At 44.6% G+C, this 18,380-nt stretch overlaps 1 protein-coding gene across 3 annotated transcripts in view; it reads left to right on the top strand.

Annotated features, from left to right (window-relative positions):
- VPS35L (VPS35 endosomal protein sorting factor like) overlaps positions 1-18,380 on the top strand; it is a 1,473,617-nt gene that overhangs the window by 1,277,986 nt on the left and 177,251 nt on the right. For all 3 annotated transcript variants that reach the window (XM_082262328.1, XM_082262327.1, XM_082262326.1), the window contains one exon: positions 4,414-4,528. In XM_082262328.1, coding sequence (XP_082118454.1) covers positions 4,414-4,528 — 115 coding nt within the window. The remainder of the gene's footprint in view (positions 1-4,413; positions 4,529-18,380) is intronic.

The following is an 18,380-nucleotide window of genomic DNA, read 5'->3' as shown; positions in this document are numbered from 1 at the left end:
TCAGGAGCAGATGCAAAGTGTATAAGTATGTGCATGTAAAGTAACTAAAGTTACAAAAATCGCATGAGGTAGATTGAAGGTGCATAGGGAATATCACCCGTTTCCGGTAGCTGTGGCAAAGAGATCATGGTGGAAGGTCAGCAAAACCAACACTGGGCAAACATCTTGTAAGATAAGCGCCCAGCTCCTAATAAAATTGTGCTTGATCTCCTCAGAACAAAGTGCTAAGAGAGTAAATGTGTTGCTCATTATGGTTCTTATAGTGGTCCACACCCAACGAACCTCCCCAACGTCACGCATTCCATTTCTTAGTAAACTTTTTAGGAGGAACAAAAATCCTATCAGGATGATCCAAATCATTATACATTTGTGGCTGGAAGAGCGGATGTATGGGAAATGTTCGAGAACTATGAGGAGGGCGCAATGAGCCTAGAGAGGATAAAGAGACTTCAGCTGTCTCTAATGGAGGAAATTTGTATCCAGACTGGACCATTTCAGTAAGAGACTGAACCAACAATTTCTGGGTTTGAGCGGCTGATAAAGACTCCTCTGACCCTGACTCCCCAGAAGTGGAAACCTAAGCTTGACCATCCATAGGGTCATTGTCAGCTACTTATTCCACATCCTCTGACCAATCCTGAACTGATTCAGGGGGTGGCTTAGGTGAGGGGGATCTATCATGTTTACTCCTTTCTTAGGATGCTGCAATCTTGCCAGCAATCTTACCCTCAAGGCTGGCTAATGCCGATGCCAAATCGTCTTTAGTGACATATGTTGCGGCAGAAGCACCTGGAGTAGCTACTAAGCCTGACAACCGTAATGGCTCAGATTGGCTAGTCGCCTCTGGCACTTCAGTGGGAGAAAACAGAGGAAGCACAGCTAGGACCTTCAAGGCCTGATGGTGGGATCACAGTGCCCCTTCCAACTATGCCTCCCCCTAGCCCTTTTTCAGGCAGACATTGTTTTATAGCAAGACAAACTTGAGGTACTAACTTCAGTGTACTCAAGGATTGTGCCAATCTTATACAGCTTATCACACACAGCGCTGACTCTTCCAAAGATACAGAACCTATTCAATATTTCTTTATTATAATTTTCCAGAATAACATTACAACACAACATACCAACGTCGTGAAAAAAAATATATACACTCAGGTCTTAATCCAAAAATCCTAATTATTCGACTAGGACATTAATATCATAAAGGATTCTGCTTTATACCCATATTCCATTTTTACAATCACACTACTAAGAGCAAAGAAGAAAGGGGAGAAAGAAAAAAAAAAGAGGAAAGAGAGAAAGAGAAGGAAAGAAAAAAATAATAATAAGGGGAGATTCCCCCCCCCCCCCCCCGGTCTCCCCCTCTCCCTTCAGCTTCAGTCCAACCATAACAGAATCAAAAAGGGAACCCTTGGTTATACCATTCATAATACAGTTCCTATCTACAGTAATTAATCGATCTCCACTGTACATCTGAAATGATTCAGCCATGTGTTCCATCTACCTTCGAACACCTTCTTCATCGACCCTTTAGTAGCCAAAATCTTTTCCATCTCACACTGCCGATTGAGTAACACGACAGTGTCAGAGGGAGTTGGAACTTCTTAGGATTTCCATTGTCTTGTGATTGAGAGCTTTGCCACCAACAAAAGATGTAATGTCACTACTCGATACCTAGGCGGGATCTCATGAATATTCAAATGTAGGATGGCTAATTCAGGGTTCGGGATCACACTATATCCAACAATTTCTGAGATCGCAGAGAATATCTTATTCCAATATGACCTGATGGATTTGCAGGACCACATTATGTGTAATAACGTACTCTGTTCCCCACAGTTCCTCCAACAAAAATCTGATCGTGAAGGATAATATTTGGTTAGTTTAATTGGTGTTAAATACCAAAAATTCTGAGTTTTTTGGTATAATTCCCAGTGGTTAATACACTTTGAAGATACATAAGTGGCGGCATAAGCTTTCAACCAGCTAGTTTCAGGAAAGGTTTTACCCAATAATTTTTCCCATTTAACAACAGTGGATACTTTAGAATACACATTATGATCATTCAATATATCATAGAAAGCCGAGATACCTTTCATGAGTACTCCAGTTCCCTCAAAAATGTTATTCATCGAAATTGGAAATTTCAAATATAGAGGTAAAGAACTTTTCCGTAAAAATGAATGGATTTGAAAATAAGTTAAATAAGCTGAGACTTGTATTTTATAATGTTGTACAAAATACTCAAAGGGAGAAATCTCTGTCTGAATATATAAATCTTTTAAGTACTTAATACCCATCTTCAACCATACCTTTATATCAATATTGGGAATAAAAGCAGAAAGGACTGAGAGAGGGACGGGGATTTCCTAAGTTGCCCCTGTCTCCGAGCACGCGGAAGACAACTCTGCCCAGATAGAATAAGCAGCTTGTATTGTGGGAGATCGAATCGGAGGTGGATCTGCTCCAATTTTTACAGCTATCATTGATGTCCTAAAGTCCTCCTGCAGACACCCCTCCAATTCAAGTCCCACCCATAATTTATGTTGCACAGGGGACCACCAGTACTTCAATTGGTCCAATACACATGCTTTATAGTAGGCTGCGACATTGGTGACCCCCCATCCCTCCATGTCTCCATAATAATAATCCTCATAATAACGGAGGTACATCTGGGAGGTTTCCCTTTCCATATAAATGAATGATGTTTTTGCACAATGGTACAATATTGAGCTGGTAAAGGGATTGCCAATGTACGAAATAGATAGAGAAGCTTAGGAAGTATAATCATTTTTAAAGTCGCTACTCTACCAGCTATTGTCAACTCTTGCACCTTAACAAAGATACAGAACCTGTTTGTGCCAGTAATCATATACCCACAGTGACTCATGCAGCCCAGCTGCTGCTGCTCTGTGTCCCCTTCCGCCTCTGACAGAGGCTAGTGCGTTGCAAACAGTTCCTTCTAAATCGCGTTCAAACAACCTCAATGCAGGGTACGCCGGTTTTAAGAGGCAATGATTCGCGTGCGTGCGAATGGGCCTTTGCCACAGACACGCTATCGAGGGAGGAGACGAACACGCGGACGCTTATGCGAAAACAGCAGCATGGGGTGAGAGCAGCTTAGGCTGAATCTTTTTTGTCACCGCTGATACCTTTCAGTTGATCAGCCCAGGGTAAAAACAGTGTGTCCACAATAAGCAAAGAAATAATGTTTAAACAAACCTTGCATCAATCCGACAACTGCACAAGCTCATATAAGCACAATTGATACAATTGGCACATTTGATCTCTGAGGAAAGGCCAGAGCTTTAACCAAGATGTATTTTACATAGCTTAACATCCAAAGTCTCATGTGGAGACTTACATGGCACTCGGTCTCTGTTATCTTTTAAAGGGAACAGTGCATAAAATATTTACATTTGCTACATGTGTAAATATTTTAAATTGGACTTACCAGTCCTGTCGCAGGATTCTGTTTGAAACAGGAATCCAATCTTCACCCATCACGGTGAGCTTTGTCTTGTGACCTTCAAGGACTGGGTCCCCTTGTTTTAGAGGAGACACGGTCTTGGACCTGTAGAGCACCCTGCACAGAGCACCTTTGGGGTTTGGTATTACCAAGGATCTGGATCCCAGGGTCCAGCGCCTAGAAAGGACAACATTACAGGCATCTGCTTCCCGTGGCTTTAGGTACCATCTTTTTAGTCAACTGACTTTTTTAGATGGATTTGATAGCTATCCCCTTAGATTCAGTGACCTTTGGGGTATATAGCATAATCTTCCTTCTTCTTTTGAGTTAAATGTGGGGAGACTCTCACCCGTGACCATCACCTTTAGACACAGACGAAACAACAGAGGTACTTCCTGTGTGGGAGGGTTATATAGGGGAACATCCTTTCTGATTGGTTGCCAGTGTCCTTCATCCGTAGGTGGCTATATAGCCCTTATGTTATGATTTATGGCTCTGTGTCCCGTGATGTACGAAAAGAAAGAGTTTTTTTTTGAAGAATACAAAAAGATAGATGTTGCAATATGTTGCCAACTTGTTCAGTCCAGGCCTAGAAGACTTGGTGCTATCCTTGCAAATCATGGAGGTCATACAAAATTCTAGATATAATAGTTTTTGTTGTGGGGTGTATTCATTTTTGCATCAACTAATTTGAGTAAAACTGAAGATTTTGTAATCTAAGTTATTATATTAACCTTACTTTCATGTAATGGAGCTAAACAAATGTTCTATGAAACTCTGTTTTGTCAAACGTTTGGAAATTGTTCTTGTGTTCATTGAGATATTGATTAAAATCTTACTTTTTAAAAGGGGTGTACTCATTTATGCTAAACACTGTATATCACTGCCCAACAATGCTTATAGTGCCAATTTAATGTATATTGTTTTTCTATTTTTTGAACCAGGCTTGTGTTGCCTTCTGTTTTATCACTATACCTTCTCTGACCAGCATCTTTACCCGCCTCAACTTGTATCTTCACTCTGGCCAAGTGGCTCTGGCAAATCAGTGCCTTTCACAAGGTAAGCCCTTTTAACCCATGCCTCACTCATTAATTCTGCTGGAAACTTTAGTCCATTCAAGATAGGACAGTGTACATTAGCTCTATAAATCCTTCCTTGTGGTGAGCTCTATAAACTAGTGTTTCTTGTTAGAAGCCTTAACAAACGAATGTCTTTAATAGCATGAGCTTTTTAAAGGTTTGATATGTAGAAGCTGACAGTACTTTGTTGCAAGCTCCAGGCTATCATCTTTGTCCTTCCTTTGTTGTATCCTCAGATAAGTCATTGACCTGGGACAAGCATCAGCTATTGGGGCATGTTTGTGCCAGCTCTTTCTCAGGTACTGCACCAGGTTTAAGGATGACAGCCCTGGAACACACACCTTCAGAAACAATCCAGCAGTGGTAGCTACCGTATTGTTTAGGCAAAAAGCAAAAAGTTTGCTCTACTAAAGTAAAACTAAAAGCACAACATTTTTTAGTTTTGGATGGCACAAAGGAGAATTAGACCCCCTCCCTGTTTGTATTGCTGTCTGTGTCCCTGTTGGGGAGATTCACCCTCTGTTTGTCTTGTTTATCTTTTTCATTGACAGTGAAAGTAAGAGAAAATACCAAATTTTGGGTTACCTCCAGAAATGTAACAGGAGAAATCTTCCACACTAGTTCTTGTGATTTGGGGGGCTCCAAGGTATTCCCCTAATTTGCAGGGATTTCCTCTGGCTTCCTGTTTTGGTTATTGGACAGAAAGTAAAGATAAATAGAAGAAAATACTAAAAAAAAATATGGCAGGAGTTATAACTATTCCTTACTCTATCCAAAATGGGAAAAAAAAATGTGCCTAATAGTTCTTTTTGAAAAAAACAAATAAATCATTATTAAGAATTTGCTGTGTGCCAGAGCCCTTTACAGTCTCAGCCAATGGAGAAAAACAACACGTGAACAGTACTGCCATTAAAGATACTGTGATATTTGGGGTGATAGCTCCAAGGGATCACGTGCACAAGCCAGGTAAACTTAAACAAGACGTGGTTTATTTTCTTCCACAACAGAAATAAAGCTTTCAGCAGCAAACAGTTCAGAAAACAGGTATAACTTAAAAGTCCGCTTAACTCCAGCATAAATGGTAAATTATAATACGACACCGGCTTTTGGCAGGGGCTTTTACCCCAGGTATGTAGTCCCAAGCAGCAGCTTGTCTCCAGCCACCATACCGCACACAAACACTCTTGGTTTTTTTTAGCAGCTCAGTCTCCCAGGTGTATGTCCAGCTCCTACTCTCCACACCCACTGACACTACTTCCTGTCTTTAAGAGCTGGTCTCTCTGGGAGAGGGCTTAACCCTTGCCTTCCTGAGATCCCATACTTCCCTTAAAGGGACCACAGTCCAAATAGTGGTGCAATGTAACATCCATCCAGGACCCAACCTCTATGATCTCCACATATCCCCCCCCCCCCCCGCCTCAACGCGGGGGTGTTGGAGGCACCATCAGACACCATACAATGCACGCGGGAGAGCGCATCGGCATTCTGATGCTGTCTCCTGGGTCGATGCTCTACCATAAAGTTGAATTCCTGGAGGGACAGGAACCACCTTGTCCCCCTGGCATTGGTCTGCTTGTTTTGTCGCATCCAGGTCAACGGGGCATGGTCGGACACCAGGCGAAACTTCCTACCCAGCAGGAAGTAGCACAGAGAGTCCAGTGCCCACTTGATGGCGAGACACTCCCGCTCCACCACAGCATAGTTTCTCTCTGCCACCGTCAATTTCCTACAGAGAAAAACTACGGGGTGCTCTTCCCCATTGACCACTTGCTATAGATAGCACCCAGTCCAGCATTCGAGGCATCCGTCTGTACTACAAACTCCTTGGAAAAATCCGGCGCTACTAGCACTGGATGATCACACAATGCAGTTTTAAGCTTCTGAAAAGCTTCCTCGGCCTCCGCATTCCACGTTATCATCACAGACTTCCTCCCTTTTGTCAAGTCCGTCAGTGGGGCCGCAATAGTAGCAAAGTTGGGGACGAACCTTCGATAGTAACCGACTATGCCCAGAAAGGCCCTGACCAGTTTTTTTGTTAGGGGGCGGGGCCAGTTCTGGATGGCTTCTACCTTGTTCATCTGAGGCTTTACTAGTCCCCTACCCACAATGTACCCCAGGTACTTCGCTTCCTCCATCCCAACAGCTGACTTCTCTGGATTTACAGTAAACCCTGCTCTTTTCAAAGAGTCTAAGACGGCCTGGACCCGAGATAGATGGTACTCCCAATCAGTGCTGAAAATGACAATGTCATCCAGATATACCGAAGCGTATCGTCCATGGGGTCATAATGTTTTGTCCATAGACCTTTGAAACGTGGCTGGGGCGGAGTGTAAACCAAACGGCATTCTTTTATATTGCCAGTGGCCTTCTGGAGTGGAAAAAGCTGTTTTTTCCCTGGCTTCCTTGGTGAGGGGAATCTGCCAATACCCTTTTGTAAGGTCTAGTGTGGTAATGTACCGGGCGGGACCCAACCTCTCAATCAATTCGTCTACCTGGGGCATCGGATATGCGTCAAATTTTGAGACTTCGTTAAGTTTTCTGAAGTCATTGCAAAATTGCAGAGTGCCGTTGGGTTTTGGTACCAGAACGATAGGACTTGACCATTCACTCTGCGATTCTTCAATGATGTCAAGTTCAACATTCTTTTTACTTCTTCAGACACCGCTTTCCTATATGCTTCTGGGATACGATAGGGCTTTAAGCGGATTTTTACATTGGGCTCTGTAACAATGTCATGCTCAATTATGTTGGTTAAACCTGGCAATCCTGAAAACTTCTTTTATTTCTCTGCAGGAATTCTCTCATTTGTTGGCTTTGGGACTTAGTCAGAGTGGCAGCAACATGCACTAGCTCAACTCCTGACGGGGCCCTCTACAGTGACCCCTACCTCAGCGGATACCTGATCTCGGTCTCTCCAGGGTTTTAGCAAATTCACGTGGTAGATTTGGTAGGGTTTCCTCTTCCCAGGTTGATGTACCCTGTAATTCACATCACCAACTTTTTCCACCACCTCAAATAGACCCTACCACCTGGCCAAGAATTTGCTTTCTACTGTGGGTATTAACACAGCTACCCGGTCTCCTACCTGGAACTGTCTTATCCTGGCGGACCGGTTATACACCCTCCTCTGGGCATCCTGTGCCTTTTGGAGGTGTTCCCTTACCAACGACATTACTTTTGCCACCCTCTCTCTCATTTTGGAAATATGCTCCACCACAGTTTTGTGTGGTGAGGACTCACTTTCCCACGTTTCCTTCACCATATCCAGCAATCCGCTGGGTCTTCGCCCATACATTAGTTCAAATGGCGAAAAACCCGTGGAGGTCTGCGGAACCTCCTGAATGGCAAATAACAAGGGCGGGAGCAACATGTCCCAATCTTTGCCATCCCTCTGGACCACTCTTTTTAGCATGGATTTTAAGGTCTTATTAAACCTCTCAACAAGGCCATCTGTCTGCGGGTAATAGACAGACGTTCGCAACTGTTTGATCTGAAAAAGTTTGCAGAGGTCTGCCATCACCTTTGACATAAACGGGGTGCCCTGATCCGTCAGGATCTCTTTGGGCAGCCGAGTGCGTGAAAACATATGAAACAACTCTCGGGCAATAGTCTTAGAGGTTGTTTTCCGTAATGGGACTGCCTCCGGATACCTGGTTGCGTAGTCTAATACTACTAATATATATTGGTGTCCCCTCCCAAATTTTACTAAAGGCCCCACCAGGTCCATAGCAATCCGCTCAAACGGCACCTCAATTATAGGCAAGGGAACTAAGGGGTTCATATAGTGTGACACTGGGGCTGTTAACTGACACGTGGGGCAGGAAGCACAGTACCTCTTTACCTCCGCCTTCACGCCTAGCCAGTAAAACCGGTCAGTTATTCTGGCCTCTGTTTTCTCCGCCCCCAGGTGTCAGCCTAATGTGTCATTGTGAGCTAAATCGAGGAGCCTTCGCCGATACGACTGAGGAACCAGCAACTGTTCAATAATTTCCCCTCGGCTTTCAGTCACTCGATACAGCAAATCCCCAATGAACGCAACTGAGCTAAATGCCACCTTGGATATGTCCAGGTCTGGGTGCACTGGTCTTGGGGAACCTCCCCTTCAGCCTCCCCAAGGGGAATCTGCAGTGGGGAGAGTTCCTCCACATCTTCCCCAACATGACCTTTAACAGAGAGTCTTCCCCCCCTCAGGGGTCAACTCGGGCTTGAGACCTGAAACATGAATGTCATCAATCATATTAACATTTTCTAGTATACCACTACCACCCCTAGGTGTTTCAAAGCTAACGGGGTGTGTTGTGGGCAGTTCAAGACCAGACCCCTGAGACTTTAGCCCTTCAGGCCCCACTGTCTCTAGTTCTCTTGGCCGTCCAGGTAGTCCACTCTGCACCTGGTTCCATAGTTCAAGGAATAGCGGACAATCCAGCCCCACTATGATATCGTGGATTAAGCGGTTTACCACCCCTACTTCATGTGTCACTGAGGTGCAGTCATAAGAAACAGTCACAGGTACCAAGGGGTACTCCCTGGTATCCCCATGGATACATACTACCCGAAGAGTCTTACTCACAGGGCCGAGTCTCCCGATCACTCTAGCGTGGACCAGTGTCACCATACTCCCAGAGTCCAGTAATGCCTTGGCAGGAAGATGGTTCACCCAAATCTCGCATTCAAACTGTCCTGCTGTTAGATCAAGATGGGTGATACATGCTAGTTGGGCATAGGAGATTCTCCTGCCCACCCCACCCCACATTCCATGGGCTCCTCCTGAAGCGGGCACTGCTCCCGGGTATGGCCCCAGGATCGACAACACCAACACTGTATGTCTCCCATTCGGTTGCCAGGGGCTGATCTCCGTGGATCTGGCGAAACTAAGGCAGGGATGCAGGTTCCCGGGTCTGGTAGGGCTCCACTCCTGGATGCTGCAGCTGGCCGTCCTGTCCTTGATGTGGGTTCCCATCGCTTTGCAGGTCCGAGCAGATCCTCCACCACGGTATACCTTTCAACCAACTCCAGCAATCAGTCAACTGTTGCAGGGTCTCCATGGCTTACCCAGTGTTGAAGGTCATCCGGCAGGGACCGCAGGTACCTGTAAATCACTACCCGTTCCAGCATTTGTGGGCCAGACAACGTTTCTGGCTGCAGCCATTTTTTGACCAGCTGCACCAGTTCATGCATCTGAGACCTCGTGGGCGGTCAGGTTGGTACCTCCAGCGGTGCACCCTTTGGGCCCTAATGGCTGTAGTCACCCCTAGGTGGTCCAGGATCTCAGCCTTCAGCAGCTCATAGTCTTTGATGTGTTCCATCAGAAGATCAAAGTAAGCCTTTTGCGGGTCACCGGTAAGGAAAGGGGCGATGATGCCAGCCCATTGGTCACGGGGCCATCCCGCTCGCTCCACTATCCTTTCAAAAGTAAACAGAAAGGCTTCTACATCATCATTTGGAGTCGGTTTCTGTAAAACATGGCTGGCTCTCACGGCTATTTGGTTGCCAGGGCCAACAGCTACTTGCTCTGGTCCTTGATGCTGTACTGCCTCCCTTAAGGCCGCCACCTGCGTTTGTGTAACCTCCTGCTGGGCTGTAAAATGGGCGACCAGCAAGCGGGTAGTCTCCTGCTGAGCTTCTATAGCCTCCTCATGGCGACCGTTCGCTTCTATGGAGGCTTTGGAGGCTTGCATTAGCGCCTTGACAACCTCCTCCATGTCTTTTCCTGCTGTATGCAAGGACTTCACCCAAAACATGCAAATGGGTACACTGTCTCTTTAAAGTCGCTTTTCGAATTGGCTTTTTCGGTTTAAATGCAATGCCCACATCCCCCACCAGTTGTGATATTTGGGGTGATAGCTCCAAGAAATCACGTGCACAAGCCAGGTAAACTTAAACAAGACGTGGTTTGTTTTCTTCCACAACAGAAATAAAGCTTTCAGCAGCAAACAGTTCAGAAAACAGGTATAACTTAAAAGTTCGCTTAACTCCAGCATAAATGGTAAATTATAATACGATACCGGCTTTTGGCAGGGGCTTTTACCCCAGGTATGTAGTCCCAAGCAGCAGCTTGTCTCCAGCCACCATACCGCACACAAACACTCTTGGTTTTTTTTAGCAGCTCAGTCTCCCAGGTGTATGTCCAGCTCCTACTCTCCACACTCACTGACACTACTTCCTGTCTTTAAGAGCTGGTCTCTCTGGGAGAGGGCTTAACCCTTGCCTTCCTGAGATCCCATACTTCCCTTAAAGGGACCACAGTCCAAATATTGGTGCAATGTAACATCCATCCAGGACCCAACCTCTATGACCTCCACAATACCCATGGGGGGCGTGTCTGGCATGTAATGTAACCAGACGTGCTTCTCAGCAGCTCCACTGGAATCCTGGACAAAATCCTGTTTATCACCGCCATCCTTGCCCCTACTAACCATATTAAAGCCCAGATAACTTCTCTGAACCCCCCTGCTCATGATGTCTAGATGGGGACCAAGGGCTTAATCCAGCGGTCCAAGATGGTGGATGGGCATCCCAAACGGCGAAGGAGAAGCAGAAAGAAGCTGCACAGCGGCTTTTCTTTAAAGCACAAGGCAAAGATCCACCGCCGTCGATGCTCTCTGCAGATGTCATTGACACCAAACTGGACCCTGGTAACATAGAGAATGTTACACTGCCTTCTAAGCCTGCTGACAAGGCCTCTGATGTGAGTACTCAGCTCCATACTGCCCCCTTGCTTTCTGCCTCACAATCTCCTGAAGCTGACCCTGAGCTTACCTTAAGAGAAATCTTTTCTGCTGTAACGGCTGGGAACTCCTCTATTGCAGAATTTGCAGGGGAGGTTAAAGGCATGAAAGTTGAACTCACGCTGGTACGCCAGGATATGTAAAAACTCAGGGAGCGCACTGCGGCCCTGGAAGGTGGTATTAGCACTATGGAGGATGAGTGGCTACCCCTGCAGCATGATGTACGCTCTATTCAATCTGTATCCTCCACAAATGCTGCTAGATTGGAGGAAAGAATCCTGTCAACTTCATTGAATCCTGGCTCATCAACAGTTTTGGGAGAGATACCTTATCCCCAATGTTCGCAGTTGAACGAGTGCACCGTGGCCCTGCCAGGCGCCCTCCATCGGGTGCTCCACCCTGACTATACTTATTCAAGCTCCTTAACTAAATGAACAGAGATGCGATTCTAAATAAAGCTAGAACAACGGCGGGTCTCTCTCTGGGCAATGCATGCGTCTCACTATTCCCTGATTTCTCATCGGAAGTGCAATGACAGAGGGCAAAATTTACAGATATTAGGAACAGGCTGTGTAACCTGAATGTCCAATATTTTATGCTTTATCCAGCCAAACTTAAGATCCTTGCCAATGGTACCACCCAATTCTTAGACTCGATGGCCATGCACTGCTTGGATCATGAAGAGCGCAATCTGGCACACAACGTACCGCCATGAACATCCGGGCTCATCCTTCACTTGGTGATCCATCTAAGATCCCCCTGAGCTTAAATTTGATCTACTTTAATCAAGCAGAAAGCCCCCCTTGGCTCATTGGTTACACATTGCATCGCTCAGGGTGACGCTATGCCCACTACCTGTTATGTTCCTGCCCAGGACACTATGTTGTTCTTCCCCCAGCCCCATAGTCCTGCATGGACGACATCCATCAAAGGGTTAAATGTGTCCCTAGGGGGTGCTTTCTAACCGTGTGGGGGATGGACTTATGGAATGTACACAGGGACCTGTGTTCCTTAATAGGAGGAACACAGGAGCCCTGTGTTCATTGCTGACAGAACAGCGGTCTGTCTCCACAGGGAGCGATTGCGGGTGCCCAGGGGCAATCGCAGCCACCGGCCCCACAGATCAGCTTCCCCTCTGGCGAATGGGCGTGCACGCTCCTGCGAAGCGACATACAGGTACGTTGTTTCGCAGAAACCTGCAGACCTGCCGCACTAAACGTACGGCGGCTGGCAGGCAAGTGGTTAATGCACCCATTACCATAGAGCAGCTCACAGAAGCTCTAGCCAAGGCTCCTACCAATAAATGACCTGGTGCAGATGGCCTACCGGCTAACTTTTACACTAGATATGGGAAGATCCTCTTACCTGTCTTTCTAAAGACCATACATGAGGTGGCACATGCTGGGGTTCTACACGACTCTATGCAGGAAGCCATTGTGATCCCTAAGCCAGGCAAGGATACACTCTTGTGTAGATAAATATACAAAGTATATTTCCACGCGCCACTGGGAAAGGGTGTGATATAAAGTGCAATCTGTCTATATACCTGAGAGTAAAATAAATGGATAAGTGAGAAAGCAGCTGCTGTAGGAAAATTAGGTAGGTGTAGGTGAATGGTCTATAGGACCAAATACAGCGCTTGCTGTGATATAAATTATTGGATAGCAATATCCATTAAAATAAATGTGATTAAATATATGTCATAAATTAATATTATATTTGTATAATGTGAATCATCAATTTTCAATAAATATTTATAACAGTGTCATAAAGTGCATATGTGATTGGTTATAAATATATAAAATTGAGGAATAAATAAATCACAATCAGCATTAAAAATAAACAGTCCAGAGTAAACAGTGACTTTTGTGCTCAAAAATATATATAAATGTCCTTAGTGGAAGTGAATCTTCAAAGTTCAAAAGTGCACGTGCTCAGGCTTGATTGATTATATCTCAGCAGTTTCTGGTTCCAAGTGAATAATAAGTTGGGTCACTTACCAGATGTAGTGGGTCCTAAATGCCATATGGCACTAGGACCATTCAAGCTTGTAAGCCCCCTGGGCTAAGTGGATTCCCTCTAAGCATGGTCCTATGGGCTGGTAACGGCTCCTTAGGCTCCAGTATAAAACAGCCAAATGCAGTGGGGTGGGAGAAAAGAATGCTCCAAATAGTGTAGTAAATTAATTGAAAAAGAGTTTATTTACCCAATATATGTGTTATAGCAATAAACCGCTGACCACCAGTGACATTGTCTACTTGCCTTTTATTGCTATAACCCATATATTGGGTAAATAAACTCTTTTTCAATTAATTTACTACACTATTTGGAGCATTCTTTTCTCCCACCCCACTGCATTTGGCTGTTTTATACTGGAGCCTAAGGAGCCGTTACCAGCCCATAGGACCACACTTAGAAGGAATCCACTTAGCCCAGGGGGCTTACAAGCTTGAATGGTCCTAGTGCCATATGGCATTTAGGACCCACTACATCTGGTAAGTGACCCAACTTATTATTCACTTGGAACCAGAAACTGCTGAGATATAATCAATCAAGCCTGAGCACGTGCACTTTTGAAATTTGAAGATTCACTTCAACTAAGGACATTTATATATATTTTTGAGCACAAAAGTCACTGTTTACTCTGGACTGTTTATTTTTAATGCTGATTATGATTTTTTTATTTCTCAATTTTATATATTTATAACCAATCACATATGCACTTTATGACACTGTTTTAAATATTTATTGAAAAATTGATGATTCACATTATACATATATAATAATTTATGACATATATTTAATCACATTTATTTTAATGGATATTGCTATCCAATAATTTATATCACAGCAAGCACTGTATTTGGTCCTACAGACCATTCACCTACAAGGATACACTCTTGCCAGATTCTTATCATCCTATATCGCTGCTGAATATGGACATAAAACTCCTACCCCCTATATTAGCTAGCAGACTATCTAAAGTCATTGCTAAGTTAATTCACCCTGACCAATCAGGGTTTATCTCCAATAGGCCTACTGCACACAACATTAGGTGTTTACCTGGGGGGGTAGGGCCGTTCTGTCACTGGATGTGGCTAAAGCCTTGGATAGTGTGGAGTGGCCCTACCTCTGGGAAGTTCTCTCAAGATTTGGGTTGGAACCTAGGTTTATAAACTGGGTACAGGTTCTATATTCAGCCCCTCGAGCCCACTGGCTCATTGCAGTCTCTAATGCAGATTATTCGTAGGTTTGGCACTCTCTCTGGATTTAATATCAACTGGGATAAATCCATTCTTATGCCATTGGATCCCTTGACAGCGCCACTACCAGCTGATACACTGCAAATCTCAAAAGCCACCTTGTTCAAATATTTGGGAGTGATAATATCTCCTGATACAAATCAATATTTGAAATTAAACTTAGCACCTCTGCTAGACAGACAGCGATTAACGTTTTGTAGCTGGTGCAAGCTTCCCTTATCTGTAGTTGGCCTAGAATTAAACTTTCCACTTTACAATATGCCAAATATAGGGGAGCCCTAGCGGTACCAGACCCTAAAATGTACTTTCTTGCTGTCCAAATCCAACAATTGGCTGGCTGGGGACATATGAGCAATAGGGATCCCACAGTAAGTGCCAGTTCACATTTCTGCGATGCGGGAACGCTGCGAATATACAGCATGTTCCCACATCGCATCCGCACCCCTGGCAGTTCACACTGCTATATGAGATACGTTGGGGGTGTCAATTAAAAGTTAACGACACCCCCGGATCAGATCGCATATCGCAGTGCGATCTGAAAGTTCGCACAGAATCGGATCGCACTAGTGTTAACCACCATGCGATCCGATTCTGCTGCGGACCGAAAAAAGGGTCCTGTGCGAGTAGGTGCGATTGCGGTGCGACTTCAGCCATACAAACTGTATGGCAGAATTTGCACCACACAGAGATCGCATGTAATTTTAGGAGCAGTGCACTCTGAATTACATGCGATCTCTGTGATCGCAGAAATGTGAACCGGCACTTAGACTCATTATTACCTCTGACCCTACTTTACCCGCAATCTCTCACTTTGAAATGGCTTTACCTGCTTTCCCGCCCTCATCACCCACTGCGGTTCTCCTGCGTGGGGTCTGAAGTGCTTTAAAAAAAATCCATGAAGCTAGCTGGGTTCTTTGAATTTACTTCTTTGTGGAATAACCCAATATACCCGAATTGGCTAAATTAGAGGGCTTTCATGAATGAAGTAGGGGCTTACTCTATATGTATATATATATTCAAACATTTTCTGGTAGTGAATTTAAATCCTATGATCAGATACGGTCCGACTTTCAGTTACCCCATAAACACTTCTAACAATACTTACAGCTTAAGAATGCAATCCAAGCCCAACAACGTATTGGTGCACTCCATAAATCAGAGTCATTGCTGATCAGCAAAGTGGTTTTGGCATCAGAACAGAGAGGGTTAATCTCTGGCATATATTAGTGGCTGCTCACTAGCATACGGATCCTGAATCTTTTTAGAGTAGGATAGCAGGCATGGGTGGAAGATATTGGTGAGACTGATGATGAACACTGGGATCTGGCATTGGAATCAGTGCCCTCTGTATCCCTGCCCTTGTCACACAAGCTCTCCCAGCTCTTCATACTACCGAGAACGTATAGAACTCCAGCTCAGTTCTTTCACTGGGGAAGGAGGGACTCACCTCTATGTCCGAAATGCAACTCACACAGAGGTGATTTTATCCATATGCAATGGAGGTGTCCAAAACTTAAGAGATACTGGACGCAAGTGATACAAACTGTTTCTCTAGTCTCTCAAGTCCGTATAGCTACTGACCCCTTAGTATGCTTAATGGGCATCCTAAAATTAAATTGTACCAACCAGGAACATATCTAATGGTCCTACGCCTCCTCTCTTTAGCTAGATACTGGATGAGCCCCACCACTCTGACTGCTACACAATGGATTGAACACGTTAATTCTGTACTACTAAGGCTGGCCATACACCATACAATTTTCTTATTCAATTTCCTTTAGATTTACCTTCAACTATGTAGTGCAAGGGCCTGCCTGATTGCATACAAATTGAAAGTTTTCAGGTTTGAACTTATATTATATGGTTTTGGTAAATCTAAAGGAAAGTTGAACAAGAAAATTGTATAGTGTATGGCCAGCCTAAGAGAGCAACTAGCTTACCGCCACCGTAATGCCACACATAAGTTTCAGCTGGTTTTGCATGGGTGGCTGGACTCACCAGGGTTGGCCCCCCAGCAGCTAGTAATGAATAGACTGCTGCAGCTGTAAGGATACTTGACATTGGTTTTCATAGTTCCCACCTTATGAACATTGTCTAGTTTGTTTTTTTACTACTTTATTAATGTCTGTTTTGTAGCCTTGACATACAGTATCTCACAAAAGTGAGTACACCCCTCACATTTTTGTAAATATTTTATTATATCTTTTTATGTGACAACACTGAAATGGCACTTTACTACAATGTAAAGTAGTGAGTGTACAGCTTGTTTAACAGTGTAAATTTGCTCTCCCCTCAAAATAACAAAACACACAGCCATTCATGTCTAAAACGCTGGCAACCAAAGTGAGTCCACCCCTAATTGAAAATTCCAAATTGGGCCCAAAGTGTCAATATTTTGTGTGGCCACCATTATTTTCAAGCACTGCCTTAACACTCTTGGGCATAGAGTTCACCAGAGCTTCACAGGTTGTCACTGAAGTCCTCTTCCACTCCTCCATAACAACATCACGGAGCTGGTGGATGTTAGAGACCTTACACTCCTCCATCTTCAGTTTGAGGATGCCCCACAGATGCTCAATAGGGTTTAGGTCTGGAGACATGCTTGGCCAGTCTATCACCTTTACCCTTAGCTTCTTTAGCAAGGCAGTGGTTGTCTTGGAAGTGTGTTTGGGGTTGTTATGTTGGAATACTGCTCTGCAGCCCAGTCTTCGAAGGGAGGGGATCATGCTCTGCTTCTGTATGTCACAGTACAAGTTGGCATTCATGGTTCCCTTAATGAACTGTAGCTCCCCAGTGCCGGTAGCACTCTTGCAGCCCCAGACCATGACACTCCCACCACCATGCTTGACTGTAGGCAAGACACACTTGTCTTTGTACTCCTCACTTGGTTGCTGCCACACATGCTTGACACCATCTGAACTAAATAAGTTTATCTTGGTGCCATGTTGAACTTCCAGTGACCAGTTTGAGAGAGTGAGAGCGATAACACCAAATTTAACACACCTGCTCCCCATTCACACCTGAGACCTTGTAACACTAATGAGTCACATGACACTGGGTAGGAAAATGGCTAATTGGGCCCCAATTGGACATTTATCAGGTGTGTACTCACTTTTGTTGCCACCGGTTTAGACATTAATGGCTGTGTGTTGAGTTAATTAGAGGGGACAGCAAGTTTACACTGTTAGGCTCCTTTCACACGGCCGCTCCGTGTGAAAGGTCCGCTGCCGGACTTTTTTTTTTCCACGGAGCGGATGACATTTCTGTCATCCGCTCCATGTGCCCGCATATCATCCTATCCGTTTGCGGATGATATGCGGACATAATGTAAGTATATGACACCGCTGACATCCGATTTTCCTTCCTTTCCGTTTTTTACACGGAAGGAAAAATGGGGTTCTGTTCCGTTCGTAAAAACGGAACAGAACTGACAGGAGGAAAATCGGGTGTCAGCGGATGGTATTCCGCTGACATCCGCAGTGCCATTCACTTACATTATGTCCGCAAATCATCCGCAAACGGATTGGATGATTTGCGGACACACGGAGCGGCCGTGTGAAAGGACCCTTATAGAAGCTGTACACTCACTGCTTTACATTGTAGCAAAGTGTAATTTCTTCAGTGTTGTCACGTGAAAAGATATAATAAAATATTTACAAAAATGTGAGGGGTGTACTCACCTTTGTGAGACACTGTATGTGCAGATTGCCTGTTGCTTATATTCTCTAGCCCAGAGGACTCCTCTGGAGTTTTAGCAACAGAACTATAGCTATGGTTGTGTTAGATATGATTCTTTTGACTCTTTTGTATCTGTACATGACTTTTTATCATGAACGAGGTA

The sequence above is a fragment of the Pelophylax lessonae genome, assembly GCF_965119305.1.
Source record: "Pelophylax lessonae genome assembly, chromosome: 6".
In the NCBI taxonomy this organism is placed as follows: domain Eukaryota; kingdom Metazoa; phylum Chordata; class Amphibia; order Anura; family Ranidae; genus Pelophylax; species Pelophylax lessonae.
Note: the sequence above shows the minus strand (reverse complement) of the source record. Positions and strands in the feature narration are given on the sequence as shown.